This window comes from Theropithecus gelada, chromosome 3 (genome assembly GCF_003255815.1).
Source record: "Theropithecus gelada isolate Dixy chromosome 3, Tgel_1.0, whole genome shotgun sequence".
Lineage (NCBI taxonomy): Eukaryota > Metazoa > Chordata > Mammalia > Primates > Cercopithecidae > Theropithecus > Theropithecus gelada.
The window spans coordinates 77,717,545-77,736,957 of NC_037670.1; the positions used below are offsets into that span (position 1 = coordinate 77,717,545).

The following is a 19,413-nucleotide window of genomic DNA, read 5'->3' on the forward strand; positions in this document are numbered from 1 at the left end:
ATGGGAAAGCCAATTGAATAATAAAGGCCATGAATTATAATATATTTGGCATATATTCAGGGTTCCTCCCACCTCTCTCCCCAAGCCACGAGTATATTATAGTGTCAAAAAGCATGGCTAATGGGAAGTGCTGCTAAAAAGAGGTCCTGCCAGACGTGCTTTATCTAATCCTGAGGAATTAATTCAGAACTTAATAGGTTTTGCAGTTGTGGTTTGTTTTTAAAATATCAATAATTCTGAGTAGATTCAATTTTTTTTTTTTTTTTTTTTTGAGACGGAGTCTCAGTCTGTTCCCAGGCTAGAGTGCAGTGGCACGATCTCGGCTCACTGCAATCTCTGTCTCCTGGTTTCAAGCAATTATCCTGCCTCAGCCTCCTGAGTAGCTAGGATTACAGGCACGCGCTACGATGCCCAGCTAATTTTTGTATTTTTAGTAGAGACGGGATTTCACCATGTTGGCCAGGATTGTCTCGATCTCTTGACCTTGTGATCTGCCCACTCAGCCTCCCAAAGTGTTGGGATTACAGGTGTGAGCCACCGCGCCCAGCCTCAATTTTTTTTTTTTTTTTTTCACTAACTTAGTCTTCTCCTCTCCTCTGTCTACCCTTAGCAATATGTAGGTAAACATATCCAACTTGTCTAACACATCACAGATTATTAGTTAACAAGATGTAGATTAATGAGCTTATATTGTATTGCTGGATCTTTTGAGTTAATAACAATGGTAACTTGTCCAGAAGGCCTACCGTCATTCCTAGTAGGTGGGCACAGAGTAAGAGATATTAAGAAGCTTCCTGATGAATCATCATCTAGCAAAGGCCCTGTGTACAGCTATATTGTAGGAGTTACACTGACTTCTGGGGCATTCCAAGGTCTCCCCTCCTTATCCATACCTCTGTCATTTTGCTTCTCCAGCCACAACACACACTTTCCTCTCTAACTGCTCCCTTCCCACCAAAAAAGAAAAAAAAAAACCCTCTGAAAGGCCAAGGAATAAATATTCTTAGAAGTAAAGCATCCTTATCCCATGCTGCCTTTTTCAAAAGGATGTTGGGATAAACAGCCTGAAAGGCTGTCCTGCTTAAATATAAGCTGATTTATATTGAGAAAAATCACTTTTGAATAAAGAGGATGAAATGACTTTACACCCCATTAAATACTTAGTCAAGCTTAGCCATGACTCAGTAACTAAAAAGTTCAAAAAATCCAGTTATGTAATGTGCAGAGTAACAAATTGCAAGAAAAACAACTTAATCTTCCAGTGACTAAGTAAGAAAAACTGTTGTCACTATTAAACATGTAGGAAATTGATAATTATTACAAACAAAGCAATACTCTACCCTAAATCTAGACAAATCACTGGACAGATGATAAGATTTTCAGCTTTCTCCTTTAAAGAGCTGTGCCTGGCTGGAGGATGGGTTTTATAGAAGTTTTTATGTTATTTTAGAATTACAGATTTTTTTGTAAACACGCAAAGGGAAGGTTACAAACTCCTTAAACTTTAGAAAACCATCAAATCCTTTCTTTGCTACTCATATTCTATGCCAATTATAATATTCCAAGACTTACCTTTCTTCAGAATGCTTAAATATGGAAAGGTTTATTTATAAATATTTGATCGGCAAATATTCCATATGTATTTTCTAGCCCTTCTTTCTCTGTCCTTCCCTCAAATAACTTCATTACCCTCTCCTTTGTAAATGAAATATCTTGATAAGAAAACAAAATCATTTTTGTGAAATCATACATATGGACAAAAAATACAAGTTGTATTTTACTTCTAGTTCATTAAAATATTGTGTTTAGTTGGATTTTTTCCTCCCTTATTTTCAGAAATGTAAAAGAAATTGTTTTATTTCCTAAAGGATAAAATTGGATATAGCCTCTTTAGTAGACACTATCACAGTTCTGTTGTTTGCTGTGTTCATTTGCTTAATGAATTGCGTGAGAACAGTCACTGTAATGAAATGTGTGTGCTGGGGGTGGGGGGAAGGGCATGGGAAATGTTTTATGAAAAAAGTTATAAGCCTAATACTATGAAGTAACATCTAATGCAGTTCTTTTTAAGTGCAATATATTTATTTCTGCTAGAAATATATTATCAACCTTATATAATATTTGAAGCATTACATATTATTTGTAAACAGCTTAAAATTATATATTACCCCAATTGTACATAAGTACAAATGTGTGGATATTAGTTTCTTTCATTAAAAATGGTGTTTTTTTTTTTTTAAATATATATGCACCCATTTACACCTTTCATTCTCTTACACGTTTTATGATGTTTGGTACCTGTTTCCTCACCTGACAAAAAGGATTAGATAAGATTGTGGGTTCCAACTGGCCACTCACAGGCTGGACACAGCCTGGGATTACTGCACAGTGTTTTGGGTTTGTCTTTAGTCGCATTTGAAAGCATTTGGAAAGGACATTGCTCTCAAGTTCTCACCATTTTCCATTTTCTGCACTCAGTGCCCTTCACTCATGTATGCTACCCAATGAACCCTCAGAATCACATGATTTTGCGCCTCTCTGTACTGAATTATACTGAAGACTCCATAAAACTTAAAAACTCCTGTATCTTATTTCAGCCATGAGCACTTGGATATGCTGTAATGATATTACACAAACCAGAATGACACCAAATAAGATTAGCCAAATTATAAGTCTTAATCCTCCTTCCACATGACAGTCCTTCAAAATATTTGATGTTATCATACCTCCTGCTTTCAAAAGTCTACTCTATTACCCTTAAATTTTTTGTGCATGACTAACAGCAACCTTTTAGAAATATTTTATTTGAAAGAATTTCATGCTTATGGAAAAGTTGCAAGAAGACCGTAAAGAAACCCTGTACACCCTTTATGCAGATTCACAATTGTTAAGCTTTTGCCCCATTTACTTTATCGTGTGCATTTGCAGTGAGTAGTGTGTGCATAAACACACATGCACCTGCATAGATATGTAATATATACAAATTATTTTTCTGAATCACTTGAGAGTAAGTAGCATGTCATGCCCCATTATCTCTAAATAATTGAAAGTGTATTTCCTAAATACAAGATTTCACTAAATAATCACAGTAGAGTTAGCAACTTCAGGAGATTTAACAATGGTGCAATACTGTGATGTATCATCTGTATTCCAGATTTATCAAATGACCCAGTAATGTCTTTTGTAGCATATCTTTTCTTCAGTACAGACCCACTTCAAGATCACATACTGCATTTAGTCATCATGCTACTTTAGTCTCCTTAAATATAGTATAGCTCTTCAGCCTGTCTTTGTCTTTCCTGATAGAAGGATTCCCATTGTGTTAGAAATCATGAATTCATACTGATACCTCCAATTCCAATGCACTCCCACAGAGTCCTCTTTTCTTGCTTTGCCCCATTCCATATCTGTATGGAATACAGTGGAAGAAGGCTCAACAATTACCTCCACATATTTATTTACTCAACTGTACCATACACTTAAAACTAATTTCGGATTGCTTCACCTGTACAACTACAATACACAAACCTTCTAAAAAGAGGTCAGGGTTTGTTTGCATTGTTTCTGTACTACTCAACTACGAGTATATAGCCAAATGATATGTTGAGCAGTTACTCTGATTAATTCATTTTTTTGTCCTCCTGGATAGTTATGTTACGCATAATAAAAGTGGGTTTATTTGTTCGGTTTGTTTGGAGTTTTAATGGATCTTTTCCTTCCTATTTTTATTGATTTTTTTTTTAAATAGAAAATAATGTGCTTCCAACAAACTCATAGATCTAATAAGTGATTATGGCAAGGTTGAATTATAGCAAGGTTAAAGGATACAAGATTAATACTTAAAAAGACTGTTGCTTTCCTATATACCAGCAGTGAACAATTGGAATTTGAAATAAAGTTATATCATCACTAAAAAAAGAAAAAAGAACAAATAGGTATAAATAAAATTTTCACAAAAGCTATATAAGGAAAACTACAAAACTTTGGTGAAAGAAATCAAAGAAGATCTAAATAAATGGAGAGATAGTCCATGTTCATGGATAGGTAGACTCAATATTGTGAGGATATCTGTTCTTCTCAACTTAATCCATAGATTCAATGCAAACATAACCAAAATTCGAGCCAGTTACCTGTGGCTAATAACAAACTGATTCTAAAGTTTCTTTAAAGGCAAAAGACCCAAAATAGCCAACACAGTGTTGGAGAAGAAAGACAAAGTCAGAGGACTTATGCTACCCAACTTCAAAACTTACTACAAAACTATAGTAATAAAGACAGTGTACTATTAGCAAGAGAATAGACAATTAGATAAATGGAACAGAGAGCCCAGAACTAGGCCCATATAAATATAGTTAAATGACCTTTGACAATGGAACAAAGGCAATTCAGTGGAGAAATAATAATCTTTTCAACAAATGGTACTAGAACAACTGAATATCCACATGCAAAATAATAAGTCTAAACACAGACCTTAAATCTTTTGCAAAAATTGACTTAAATGGATCATAGCCTTAAATACAGAATGCAAAGCTATAAAACTTCTAGAAAGTAACAGGAGAAAATCTAGGTAGTTTTGTTTTTTTAGGTACAATACCAAAAGCACAATCCAGTAACAAAAAAATTAACGTGATGGACTGCATGAAAATTAAAAACTTCTGTGAAGAACATAGTTAAGAGAATAAAATGACTAGCCACACTCTGGGAGTAAATATTTGCAAAAACACATATCTGATAAAGGATTCGTATTTCAAATATACAAAGAGCTCTTAAAATTCAACAATAAGGAAAGAAATTATGGGCAAAGGATCTCTCTGAACAGATACTTAATCAAAGATATATAGATGGCAAATAGGCATATGAAAAGATGCTCAACATCACATGTGATTAGGGAGTTGCAAATTAAAATATGAGTTACAACTACATACCTATTAGAAGAGCTACAATTCAAAACACTAGCAACACTAATGCTGGTGAGGATGTGGAGCAATAGGAACTCTCATTCATTGCTGGTGGAATGCAAAGTGGTACAGCCATTTAAAAAGATAGTTGGCCAACTCCTTTCAAAGCTAACATAGTCTTATCATATGATCTAGCAAGTATGTTCCTGGGTATGTACCCAAGTGAGTTGAAATTTTATATCCACTTAAAAATCTGCACATGACTGTTGACAGCAGCTTTATTCATTAATTGCCAAAACTTAGAACTAAGATGTCCTTCAATAGGTAATGGATGAACAGTCTGTGGTACATTCGTTATCCATACAATGGAATATTTTTCAGGAATAAAAAGAAATGCACCATCAAGCTGTGAAAAGACTTGGAGGAATCTCAAATACATATTGCTTGTGAAAAAAGGGCTATATGCTGGGTGGTTCTAATTATATGACATTCTGGAAAAGGCAAAATTACAGAGATGGTAAGAAGATCGGTGGTTTCCACGGTTTGGGGGGAGAGAGGGAGAAATGAAGGGATGGCTCACAGGTGATATTTAGGCCAGTGAAATAACTCTATGATGCTACTGTAATAGTAGATACATGAAATCATGCATTTGTCAAAATTCATGCAACTGTGCAACTCAGAGTAAGCCGTAATGTAAACTATGGACTTTTTAGTCAATAATGCACCAATATTGGTTCACCAATTGTAACAAATGCACTACAATAATGCAATCGTTTAATAATAGGGGAGACTGCCAGGGTGGGGGAGAGGGGATATATGGGACTTCTATATTCTCTACTCGATTGTTCTGTAAACCTAAAACTGCTCTAAAAATAGCCTCTTAGTAAAACAACAACAGCAATGAGATACCACTTCACAACCACTGCAATGGCTATAATTATAATTATAATTATATATATATGGAGAAATTGTAACCCTTATATATTGTCAGTAAGAATATAAAATGGTGCAGTCTGGCAGTTCATGAAAAGGACAAACAAAAGGTTACTTACTATATGACTCAGCAATTCCATTCCTAGGTGTACACCTAGGAAAAATGAAGAGATATGTCCACACAAAAACCTGTACACGAATGTTCATAGCAGCATCATTCATGATAGGCAAACAGTGGAGACAACCCAAATGCCCATCAACTGACAAATGGATAAATAAAATGCAGCATATCCATATTATGGAAGATTATTCAGCTATAAAAAATGAAGTACAATAAATGTTACAGCATGGATGAACCTTGAAAACAGGATGCTAAGAGAAAGAAGCCGGTCAAAAAGGACTACATGTTATATGATCCCATGCATGTGAAATGTCCAGCATAGAAATATCCATAGAGACGGAAAATAGATTAGTGTGTGCCAGAGGCTGGAAGGAGGGAGGAATGGAAATGACTGCAAGTGGGTATGGGGTTTCTCTTAGGAATAGTGGAGATTTAAATTCTATTTACACTTATAACTGAGACACTGCACTAGCCCTTTAAATATTTCCAAATTTTAATTTTTTAAAAAAAGTCTACCTTGCTTTTATTGAACCCAGGTATACAGCCTTAATTAGGAAATATAAAAGCTGCAAAACTCAATGGTTTTTCTACTAATGGATTATAAATTGTCACTGATAAGTATCTCAAAAAGAGTTTCAACAGATGGTAGCAAAGATGAGGAGAGCATTTTAAAGTTCCATATTTATCTTTAGGAGATGGGTCCATACCTGTGTGAAAGCAGAGCTCTGCTGCCCCTAACAAATCTGGTGGTCTTGATATAAATACTTATTATTTATTTAGGGCTGTCTCACTCTCCTTATTCTCTAGTTGCCATTTAGGCTGCTAGTAGATAGAAGTAATCAGAAAATAGGAACAAGGAGGCCCACCCTACTTAGAGACTGGGCAGTGCAGGTGAGAAGGAATCAGAGGAATAAAGGCAGGGATAAGGGAGAGGCCAGGTTGGGGCTGGGCGGAAGAGATGAGAGAGAGATGAGTTCAGCCCTCTGGGTGGGCAATGACAAGTGTAGGTACTGGAGGACAAACTGCGGGATAGATTGCAGAGTAAGACCCTCAGGGTGGAGTCTCAACACATAGCTGGAGGCAGAGGAGGAGGGAAGGGAAAAAGTGGTAAAAAGAGATCTTAGTACAGGCCACTGTATGACTCAGCAGGTGCATCTACCTAAATATGTGTACAAATACCAACTAGAATCAAATAAGTTTAAAAGACCTTATTTAGGCCATGTCATCTAAAGTATTTTATAGTTGAGGAAATCAGAACTAGAGAAACAAAGTAAATTACCCAAAGCATACTGGGCCTAGTCTAGTGATATATCTTCATCTCTATATTATAATCAAAGTTCAATCTTAAGCTAAAATATAATGTAAAACACAGCACACAGATTCATTATGTATCATTGGCACTTTTACTATGTTTTACATTTAATATGCCGAGAAATACTCTGAAACTCATTCTTTAAATCATTTCCTGTTTGCCCCCAAAATACTTGTCTCTAATCCTACTGTAACATCATCATCTACATTTCTGTTACATTAGGATTAGAGACAAATTCTCTTTATAAATAACTCCAAGAACAGTTTTTTTTTTGTTTTGTTTTGTTTTTGTTTTTGTTTTTGTTTTTGAGATGGAGTCTCCCTTTGTCACCCAGGCTGGAGTGCAGTGCCATGATCTCAGCTCACTGAAAGTTCCGCCTCCTGGGTTCAAGCCGTTCTCCTGCCTCAGCCTCCCAAGTAGCTGGAACTACAGGCGCCCGCCACCATGCCCGGCTAATTTATTGTATTTTTAGTAGAGACGGGGTTTCACCACGTTAGCCAGGATGGTCTCATCTCGGTCTCCTGACCTTGCGATCCGTCCGCCACGGCCTCCCAAAGTGCTGGGATTACAGGCATGAGCCACACCAAGCCCGGCCAAGAACAGTTTTTATATTTTACTTTCATGTTGAAAATCAGTCAGATTTGCGTCAGCCTCAAATAAAGTGTTTATGTAAAATTAAATGAGCACTGGCAGCAAGCTGCACTTTTTTTTTTTTACTAAATGGGGAAAATGGACTAATATAGTAGAGGCTTTTGCTTATTAATATCGAATGTAGTAATTCTTATATTAGTTACTTTGGTGGTAAATAAAAATAATCTCAATATGATGGAGTTTGTACAAGGTATATTACCATCAAATCCAGGGAAAAATGGATTTTGTAGATTTGGGGGGCATGGTACATGTATATAAGTATAGTTGTGTATATGTTGGTTAAGTCATTTAACAGTGATAACTGAGTACCAATCTGGTTCAAATGAATGTGCATATAGTATGCAATTGTGCAGTCTCTCTACTTGGAGCTGAAAAAATCTCCCAATTAATTTATGGATCACCTCCCTCCCTTTGAATAAGACACGCCTTTATAAGGCATGTCTTATCTGATAAAGGCTTGGAGTTGTTTATAAGGTATGTCTTATCTGATATAGGCCTGGAGCACTACATGACCAGGGCATGGGTGGCTTACAGAGCTCTAGTTTTTTGGTTTTGAGTTTTTTTTTGGGGGGGGGGCCGATTAGGAGTGGGGAGTGGATAGCCCCCTCATGGACACAGAAAATAGATTGGAACTCTTTGAAATTCCAACTTGTTATTACAGATGCCTTTCTCCCATAGTCCAAAAGACAGCTAAGTGCAAAGTATTACTTACATATGCATTTATATCTAAACTTGCTGTATGCTTCATGGCAAGTTGGTGTCTTTCCACTTTCTCCTTGATGAAGCACCTGCATCCAATATGAATTTAAAGAGGCTCTGTAAAGTAATTCGACAGCAGCAAATATGCTATTTAAAAATGAGACAATCCAAGATATGTAAACCCAAGAAAGGTTTTAGACTGAAGCAGTTGTTTTATAAAATAAACACGTCCAAAGACACTTTTTTAGTGGAGGCAACTTGCTGAAGAAGAATTTGAAAGGATCTTTTAACATTTATAAACAGACCAATTTGAAATTACCTAGAAAATAAGTAAGCTCCTAACTATCCTAAATATATATGCACCCAATACATGAGTACCCAGATTCATAAAGCAAGTCCTTAGAGACCTACAAAGAGACTTAGACTCCCACACAATAATGATGGGAGATTTTAACACCCCACTGTCAACATTAGACAGATCCACGAGACAGAAAGTTAACAAGGATATCCAAGAACTCAACTCAGCTCTGCACCAAGCAGACCTAACAGACATCTACAGAACTCTCCACCCCAAATCAACAGAATATACATTTTTCTCAGCACCACATCGCACTTATTCCAAAATTGACCACATTGTTGGAAGTAAAGCACTCCTCAGCAAATGTAAAAGAACAGAAATTATAACAAACTGTCTCTCAGACCACAGTGCAATCAAACTAGAACTCAGGATTAAGAAACTCATGCAAAACCGCTCAACTACAAGGAAACTGAACAACCTGCTCCTGAATAACTACTGGGTACATAATGAAATGAGGGCAGAAATAAAGATGTTCTTTGAAACCAATGAGAACAAAGATACAACATACCAGAATCTCTGGGACACATTTAGTGTGTAGAGGGAAATTTATAGCACTAAACACCCACAAGAGAAAGGAGGAAAGATCTAAAACTGACACCCTAACATCACAATTAAAAGAACTAGAGAAGCAAGAGCAAACACATTTAAAAGCTAGCAGAAGGCAAGAAATAACTAACATCAGAGAAGAAATGAAGGAGATAGAGACCCAAATATCCCTTCAAAAAATCAATGAATCCAGGAGCTGGTTTTTTGAAAAGATCAACAAAATTGATAGACTGCTAGCAAGACTAAAAAAGAAGAAAAGAGAGAAGCATCAAACAGACACAATAAAAAATGATAAAGGGGATATCACCACTGATCCCACAGAAATACAAACTACCATCAGATAATACTATAAACACATCTACGCAAATCAACTGGAAAATCTACAAGAAATGGATAAATTCCTGGACACTTACACTCTCCCAAGACTAAACCGGGAAGAAGTTGAATCCCTGAATAGACCAATAACAGGCTCTGAAATTGAGGCAATAATTATTAGCCTACCAACCAAAAAAAATCCAAGACCAGACGGATTCACAGCCAAATTCTACCAAAGGTACAAGGAGGAACTGGTACCATTCCTTCTGAAACTATTCCAATTAATAGAAAAAGAGGGAATCCTCCCTAACTAATTTTATGAGGCCAGAATCATCCTGATACCAAAGCCTGGCAGAAACATGTTTGAATTTGTAGAAAAAGTCTTAGAGAGGTATAATGAAAATGAATAAAATTACTAAATAAAATAACTATGAGATCCCAAGATTTTTGCCACCATCTTAGAATAACTAATGCTGATAAACTAGAGACAAATACTTTGGTGCCAGTTCCAACTCCTTGCACTGTACAAAGGGGGAAAAGTATCTTAATGCATAAGAAATTATGAGACAGCACAAATAAAAACCAATCTTTTATGCATAAAGTTTCAATTACAGTGAAATTCATACTTTAAATTACCAAATTGTAACTGGAAAAGTTTGTAATGTTTTCAAAATGGTCTTCACTGAAATACCTCTATCTAGCCTGGAGGCTAGAGATGGAACTTAACTATCCACTTAAATTTATATCTATGTATTTGTGCGAAGTTAAAACTTTAATAAATTTTCTGAATCAATTAAAACAAAGTCATTATTATTTGGAAAACTAAATCTTGGCCATGATGAATATCTTAATTATTTTGACATATGATATATGCAATGTAATTTTTATGTGGGGTTACATTTGGAATTTTCCTGCATTTCATATTTAGTAAATGGATTTATTATAAGAACATGATTTTTTTAAAGAATGAATTTAATAAGTAACTGAAAGTTTTGAAATTTTCATTTACAGATCATTATTGCCATCTGCTGGTTACATAGTTTAATTGCATTTTTTAAAATTCCCAATTGTTTTACTAAAGGACAAAGGAAAAACTGAGGCAAGTTTTAGATATCCATAACTGGATTAGAGATCTTTGTGTAAGACAAATAATTTGCAGCCAGGTGCAATGGCTCATGCCTGTAATCCCAATATTTTGGGAGGCAGAGGCGGCAGGAGTGCTTGTGGCTAGGAATTTTAGACCAGCCTGGGCAACATACTGATACCCCATCTCTGCAAAAATAAACAAATTAGCTGTGTGTGGTGGCCTGCACCTGTAGTCCAAGCTACTCAGGAGGCTGAGGCAGGAGGATTGCTTGAGCCCAGGAGTTCAAGGTTGCAGTGAACACCATTACACTTTAGCTAGTGTGACAGAGTGAGACCCTATCTTGAGGGGAAAAAAAAAAGCACTAAATCATGAGGCATCTCTGTTTCAAAGATAAGATAATGCAAGAATATATTGCATCATATCTAATTATAATGTGCTATTTTAATTGTTAATTCATCATAGATTAAATTATCAGCCTAACTCCTTTAAGTTATTGTCATTAGTTATTATGCAGCTAAAATGTGACTCAAATAACAACTCAAAATAACAAAGTCAAAATAAGGGACCACTGTTAGAGAAGCTGTAAAAACATGAAAACATCCATGATTCTATTTAACCGCACATAAAACTGTCATGATTTCCCTCTTATACACAAACCTACTCCTCTCCTTAGTAGGAGTAGATACATAATTATTTAGGCAACTATCTCTCAGTTAACTAATGAACCTAAAACATGTATTACTGTTCAATAATTACTAACATATCACTTGATGACAAAGAAACCAAGTGAGCAAAATATTAATTGGAAGTGCTGGCAAAAATAGCAATTACTTTTGCACCAACCTAAAAATACTCACTAGTGCCCTATAGGATGGCCAGTCTAGAACATAATAAAGGAACATTTGTTTAAGCACGTGCTATGTTTTTGATGCTTCATAAGCATTCATTCATTCAATCATACCATCAGTAAGACAAATATAGCTGTCTTCATTTTTCAGATGAGGAAATTAATCCTAGAGTGGCTAAATTACTAGCTCAAGGTCATATATTGGTAATATTCCTATATGAGTCCTCTATACAGTATTCTTCCTATATGAGATTTAGAGCAGCATATGGCACACAGTTAATTTTATGTGTTCACTAAACATATGAATCATAAAATATATCCTTTTTTCCTTCAACACTACTGTGTCATGACTATTTTCCTATTTCATTAAATATCCATGCAAAATGACTTTAGTGGCTGTAATGCTTCACTATATGAATGTTTCATAACTTAGTGTTTGACACTGAAGCCATTTCTATTTTTCAACGACATAAATCATAGCACAATAAACATTCTTATAAAAATATTAATTTTTTAAATGATAAAAATGACCAGATTTGTACTTTCAAGGGCTAGACCATGGGTAAGAGCATTTTATATCCCACCAGGACACCAAGAGATGCAGAAGGCAATTGGAAACTCCAGAAAAAACAAACTGACCAAAAAGAAAAACAATCACTCCACTTTATTAGCTGTTAAAACTTGGGCAAATAACTACATCCCTGATGCTTGATTTTAAAATGTGCATGTAGTTATTGCATGAATTAAGTGAGAAAACATTTTGAGCACCAAACACAATGCCAGGAATGTAGAAATGCTCCTTGAAAAAACCTCCCAAAACAAAATATGAACAGTAATAGCACTGAATTTAAATGAGTGACAAGATAAATAGTACTGTCAGTTAAGTGCTCTAGACCTTCAGAAAAAACATAATTAATATGGGCTGGAGAAATGGGCTGCGGCTTGGAAGGTAATAGCACTCAGATGGGCGGGGAGAAGATGTAAAAGCCAAGGGGTGACTTTTCCATGTGAGTAAAGGAATTCAGCAGTTATGGTGTCTCAGGCTGTGGACCTCACCTGAAATGACTGGGATGGAAGATTTGTGCCCGAGAAAGTGGGAAATTAAAGTTGAAAATGTATATGGGGCAATTATTGAAGGCATTGGTGAGCAAGCCTAGGACTTGATTTGTGGGCTATGGGGAGCCATGAATATTTTTGTGCTGTGTTGCATCAGGAAAAAATTAACCTGACCACGATGAGCCATGATTTAGACAGGTCAGTTAGGATATGGGAGTCCAATTTGATCCATCATCAAACAGATGGGAAGTGAAGCGGTGTGGGCTCCAGCATGGGGCCGTGACAGAGGACACGGAAAATGTCAACGGTCCCAGTGCGTCTGTGCCAGCCGCTTTGGCCTCCTGTAGGGCTGCGCGGTGACTGGGAGCTAAGCGCTCCCCTCTTAGTTGGTCCTGGCTGGTGCTGAAAGTGCTTGAGCACACCGCTCCTAGGGCTGACGACCTCTCGGAACCTTACTGGAAAAGCATTTTGCTTTAAGATTCAGTAAACGCTGTCCCGTGCCAAGGAACTGGCGTCAACCTGAGGCTCTGGGGTCAGACCCACCGGACTCAGGCCGGCTCTGCCACGTGTTGTCCGCAGTCTCGGCCCGTTCCCTCAACGTTGGCAACAGGCACTGACTGTCGGATACCCCCGCGATCGTAGGAGAGCAGAGACGTTCCTAATGCCGGGTGCACCACGGGCGGGTCCGCTGGCTTCCCTGACACACTTCCTACAGTCATTTCTTGCAGCTGAGATCTTCCCCTTTAATACCTCGTTAATTAACGTGTAACCTTTTGGTTAAAATGTCAAAGCTAAGACTAAACCCGAAGGAATGAAGCCACGAGAAGTTTTTCAGACTTAGTCGCCAGCAAGGTTATGGCCCGAAGCGGCGCGCGGGGAAGCGACTGGCAGAGCTGTGCGCACCGGGGTGCTGCGGGCGCTGGGCAGTGTGGAGAGGCTGCGTGGAGCTGCACGCTCGGGGTGGGGGGCGGGGGCTGCCCTCCCAGTGAAGCGCGTGAAGGGGGAGCGGTGATGGGTTCTGCGCCAGGGGGGCTGGCAGCGTGTGGGGAGCTGTACATGGAGCTGCGCGCAAGGTGGCGACTGCACGTGCGGGCTTGGGGACTGGGCGCACTGCGGGCTGCAGGCGCTGGGGAGGGTGTGGTGGGCTGTGCGTGGTGCTGCCCTCACCCGAGGCTGCACGTTCGGGGAAGCGCGGAGGCGGGGTTGCTGCGCGCGCTGGGGAGCACGTGGGCGGACACACAGGGACTGCCCGCGCGAATGGCTTCGACCGCACGCGCCCCACCCCACATTTCACAGTCGCCATGGCGACCGGGAGGTCCGCAACGGCTGCGAGGAAAAGTCCGTTGAGGCTGCCAGGCGAGTCAGGCCTTTCTGAACCTCGCCCGACTCGCCTGGGCTGTGCCTGAAATTGACCCAGCTCCACCAGGGATTATGAGAAAACAAGGAGTAAGGTCAAAGCCGCTACAATCTTCCCGCCCCAGCCAGCCTAAGCGGCGGCGCGGGGCCTCCCCCGCCCGGGAGCCGGAGGTGGAGGAGGAGGTGGGAAGGTCGGCGCTATGCGGCGGGAACCTGCCAAGGGGCACCAGGAGGTCCTCCCCGCGGAGGATCCGAAATCTGAAAGCGCGAAAAGGCTTGGAGCTGGAGGTGATGGCCAATACATTTCTTCTCGGCCCCTTCCACTTCGTCCATAATTTCCTGGCGCAGCTCCGGGAAAAGGTGCACGAACTGCAGGCGCGGCGGTTCTCCACCAGGACCACTCTCGGCATCGGTGAGGAGAAGGCAGGAGAGCCCTAGAGGGAGCCGCATGGCGCTCTTCTTGAGTCTTGAAGGAGAGCAATTTAACAAGCAAGGGTTTGTGGGTGCCTAGTAGTAAATAATAGCAAGGTCCGAGTAGAAAGGAGTTGGCCAAAGATCTTGTCGCTGAACAAAGGGAGAGAGAGAGATGGGGAGTATATTAGTTTGACGGGCTGTCAGATCGCAGAGTGTTTTAAGGTCTAGGAGTTTTAAAGACTGAGGGGAAGGATCAAGGGAAGAGGATGAGATTAAGATTCCAAGAGAGGAAATAATTAGCGGAGCAAAGGTTGGAATATTTGGGAGGGTAGAATTAAAGGCACAACTCTGAGAAGCTAACTGTGGAAAAGAGGAGAGAGAATTCCTTTTCTGAGATGGCAGGAACTAGAAAAGCGAGGATTACTATACGGAGAAATGTTAAAGTGGAGATAAAAGAAGTTGAGAGTGCTGGCGACTAATGGTCTGTTTCAGTGAAGTATGAGGCTGGGTCACCTTCCGAGGTGAGATTGATAGGATGTCCGGGTCCAGGGGACATGCTTCTGTCACAGCTTGGAAAAGGCATGTGATGAGCCCTTCAAGCTTTTAGAATACTGGCATCACTACACCGTGTCCTTTTTTTTTTCAGATGTGTTATGTGGGTTAAGGGAGGGATTGAGAGACACAAAGATTTTGAGCATCTTTGGAAAGCTGGATGAATTTCGTAGTATATTTGACCTTTTCCTTATATATCATCTGAAGAGTTTTTGCCAGTGTATATAATTGTTAGGAGAATTAGAAATAGGATACAAATATAGTTGAATAGGAGAGTCTCTGTATATTTTAAAATTAATGAAGCCTAATAACAGTTAATGAGCCTCTTTACAACTTTTTACAATTTTCAACCTTTTAAAAATTATAGCAACCGCACTTGCAGACAGTCCAGAAATACACCATGGGCCATACTTTGCCTATCTTGATATAAAACAAGTAAATCTGAGAAGTATTTAAGATAATCCCAGGAGAGTTAGTGATGTAGGAAAAGATCTGGATAAGCATGGTTGAGAATTTCAACATTGCAATTGTTTAATTTTTAAAAATTTAATTTCTTCAATAATTATTGAATTAATTTGCATTTATTTTGTTAGCCAAGTGGAGTAATTTTTGAATTTTTAAGAGGCTATTATTGGTGGTTATAAGATGACCTGCCAAGTATATTTGGGATAACCATAAAAAATACCATTATAAAATCTCAGAGGGGAGGTAGGACTTCTGGAATAGCCAAGGAAATGCACTCCTCCATGACGACAATGAAAATACTTGGAAAATTATCAAAATCATTATCTTCAAAACTTTGGAAATTAAGCAAAGGTTTACAACAATCTAAAGGGCATTAATTCAAGAAAAGCTGCTGAACCTCTATAAGAACAGCAAAGTTTGTGGTGTTTTAACTTGTCCTATTCCCCACTCTTCTCTTCCAGCTCCATGGTACCTTTGAAAACAAGCAATTCCCCAACCAAATAGGGGCACAGGCTGCGTTTGCAGCTCCTGTAAAAGCTCCATACCCAGAGCAGTGTCTCCCAGCTCCCTGGTGAAGTCTTACGTATACATGGGGCGCTGGCACAGGTGACTCCAGATTAGTCTCCTAGGCCATCTAGTAGCTCCTAGGTCTGGGCGCTTGTAAAGAGCTTGCAGTTCATCAAGGGTTGAGTTGCACAATGGGGCTTTTAGATGTGCTGCTGAGGAAGTGATTGCCTATATTTAATCGTCTTCTGATGAATTCTAGGGAAACTGATCTAGAGTGGCTCCTCCTGGTTAGAACTAGTGAAGCATACTGTATATATTTACTTCTTTTAAAAATTTCATATAAAGGAATAGAAAATAATACTGAAAAAAAAACCACCAAAAAAGTCACAATCTTCCATAATTCCATCACTCTTACCAATTACCTGAAGTAAAAAAACCCTCTCAAGTCTTTCCCTTTGCTTGTCAAGCCCCTCTGCAGAGAGGTAAGCTCTGTTCAGGATTTACTTTGTGTCCTGGATTTTTTCCTATGCTCACAGAGACAGGATTAGCTGGCCATCTTGCTTTGTGTGCTATATTTCTAGACATGTAAAATAATACATTTGAAATACTTGTTTAAATGGTATTTTATAATAAAGCAGCTTTTAATAACTTTCCTTTTTTTCTTTTTTCCAGCCGTCTTTGTGGCAATTTTACATTGGTAAGATTTAGTTTCAGTTTGAAATATTTAGAAACATTTGAATTAAAAATTGCCATCACTCTTTGCATACAGTAAAACAATAACTTCTGGCTATAGTTGTAAAACATCTTTATGTGCACCAATTTATGCATATATTCTGCTTTTTTACAAACTTATATGAAACAGTATTTACAAAATAGATGCATTAGGGGACTAGTAACTTATGAATTAAAATATTTTTGCTTTACCAAATAATTCACTACATGTTTCTTTAAATATCTAGCTTTTCTAGTGTATTTTGCATGTGTAGTTCATTTAAAACCCTCCTTTATTTTATGGTAATTATATGTTGCTAGTGAAATAACTTTTTTCTTTTTCTTTTTCCTTTTTTTTTTTTTTTTTTTTTTTTTTTGAGACAGAATCTTGCTCTGTCTCCCAGGCTGGAGTGTGGTAGCACGATCTTGACTCACTGCAACCTCTGCCTCCCAGGCTCAAGTGATTCTCATGCCTCAGCCTTCCGAGTAGCTGGGATTACAGGTGTGCGCCACCACACCCAGCCAATTTGTTGTATTTTTAGTGGAGATGAGGTTTCACCGTGTTGGCCAGGCTGGTGTCAAACTCCTGGCCTCAAATGATCCACCTGCCTCGGCCTCCCAAAGTGTTGGGATTACAGGTATGAGCCAGCACAGCTAGCCAGTGAAATAACTGGTGGTAAAGTTTAGTAACACCTGCCAATTGGAAATCAGGTTAAAAAGAAGATAAAGGCCGGGCGCGGTGGCTCAAGCCTGTAATCCCAGCACTTTGGGAGGCCGAGACGGGTGGATCACGAGGTCAGGAGATTGAGACCATCCTGGCTAACACGGTGAAACCCCGTCTCTACTAAAAAATACAAAAAACTAGCCGGGCGAAGTGGCGGGCGCCTGTGGTCCCAGCTACTCGGGAGGCTGAGGCAGGAGAATGGCGTAAACTCGGGAGGCGGAGCTTGCAGTGAGCTGAGATCCGGCCACTGCACTCCAGCCTGGGCGACAGAGCCAGACTCAGTCTCAAAAAAAAAAAAAAAAAAAAAAAAATAAAGTGAAGGGAGTACAGTAAATTCTTTTAAACATTTGTCAGTATTTGGGTCTTGGTATGGCCATCTGGTATAGGCAACAGGTACTTGTGTAGAAATGTTTCTTCAACAAGAACAGGCAACCTCTAAACTGGGATTTCGTGGCTGGAGATATTTTGGATGTGAATGTATTAACAGTTTTGGAGAGACACATTGTTAGAGATCTAGGCTGGTGACTTGTAGAACCACCGAAAGCTCTGAGACAGAAAGGGGCTAATGAAAGTCTCTAGCTCCAATTGGGTGTGGACGGCACACAAACAGCTAAGTGTTTAAGTGATTTGCTGCAGGCTTCTCAGCTGACTGGAAGCAGAGAACATCTAGATTGCAGTTTCTCTGGTGCCAGGGCAGTCTTAGTTGTCCTGTTATATCTAAGAAAAGGGAGAAAAATTTCTATTCTTTAAATGTTCTGTAAATCAGACTAATGGTTCTAATTTTTAAAGTAAACTTTTCTTAAAAGNTAAAGCACAAGTTGGCACTGCATTGCTTGAAGTTTTGCATCACTTTTTCAAATTTGATGATAATAACTTTCATAGAGAACAGCTTCAACCAAATTTGTTTGGCCATCAAAAGATATGAAGACATATCTCACATTTCATTTCAGGGTTTGGTGGCCAACATGAACCAAAATAATAATTTGCACTATTTTTCACATTGATTTGTCTTTTAGAAATTTTAATGGATCTTAATTAAATCAGGTACAGAAGTAAGTTAAGACACTTCCAAGAGAGACCACTGTCTGAAGCAAAATAAACACATTATCTGACATGTACAAGAGATAAAAAAATCACATACTGACCATCTGTGGACCACTAACTTTCAAAAATTAGCATAATTTGATTTCACATATGTCATCACTTAGATGATATCAGATATGTTACGATATAGTCCAGTGGATCTTTACTTGTTTCTGAAAACACCGGAGCAGTGTTTGGGAGAGGCCAGGTCACTGCATTTTCAATCAGTCTCCCTTTTAGCAATTGTGCCACTTGCCTTCATTCTTAACCTGATGATTTAGTCTTTTAGGGTTTTTTTTGCACTTGGGGTATTTAACATGCCACTATGCATATTATAGACGCTTTTCAACTGATACTGCTCCCACAGGCAACATGCCTGGTGAAACACTTGTTTCTTTTTGACAAACAAGAAATGTTTGCATAAAAAGACTCGTGTCTGGAAGAATGTCTTGGGAAATTAATATTCTACTCTAAGCCCTAAATCTCCTTTTCGCTTCCCTTCCCCCTGCTCCAGGATGACAATCCATGGCCTTGTGCTTTTTGATAGTGAAAGAGAAGAAAACTCATAATTATAGTGTCTACCGTGAGTCAGGCACCAATTATGCATTTCTCTCTTTCTGCCTTACCCTATAAATGGTTATTACTATTAAAAGTCATGTGAGGAAACAGAATTAGGGAGTTGAAACTGAGCCAGGATTTCAGTGCAAATTTTCCGGATCCCAAACCCTGTTCATCAATTACTTGGAAAGATATGTGTAAGGAACGCAGTTCCCAGGTA

At 38.7% G+C, this 19,413-nt stretch overlaps 1 protein-coding gene across 1 annotated transcript; it reads left to right on the top strand.

Moving 5' to 3' along the window:
* The first annotated feature begins 13,707 nt into the window (after positions 1-13,707).
* On the top strand, positions 13,708-16,921 carry LOC112621552 (probable C-mannosyltransferase DPY19L2). Its single transcript, XM_025381029.1, has 2 exons — positions 13,708-14,591; positions 16,790-16,921. Exons 1-2 carry the CDS (start codon positions 14,255-14,257, stop codon positions 16,816-16,818), a joined length of 366 nt encoding a protein of 121 aa, XP_025236814.1. The 5' UTR covers positions 13,708-14,254; the 3' UTR covers positions 16,819-16,921.
* Positions 16,922-19,413: the final 2,492 nt, after the last annotated feature.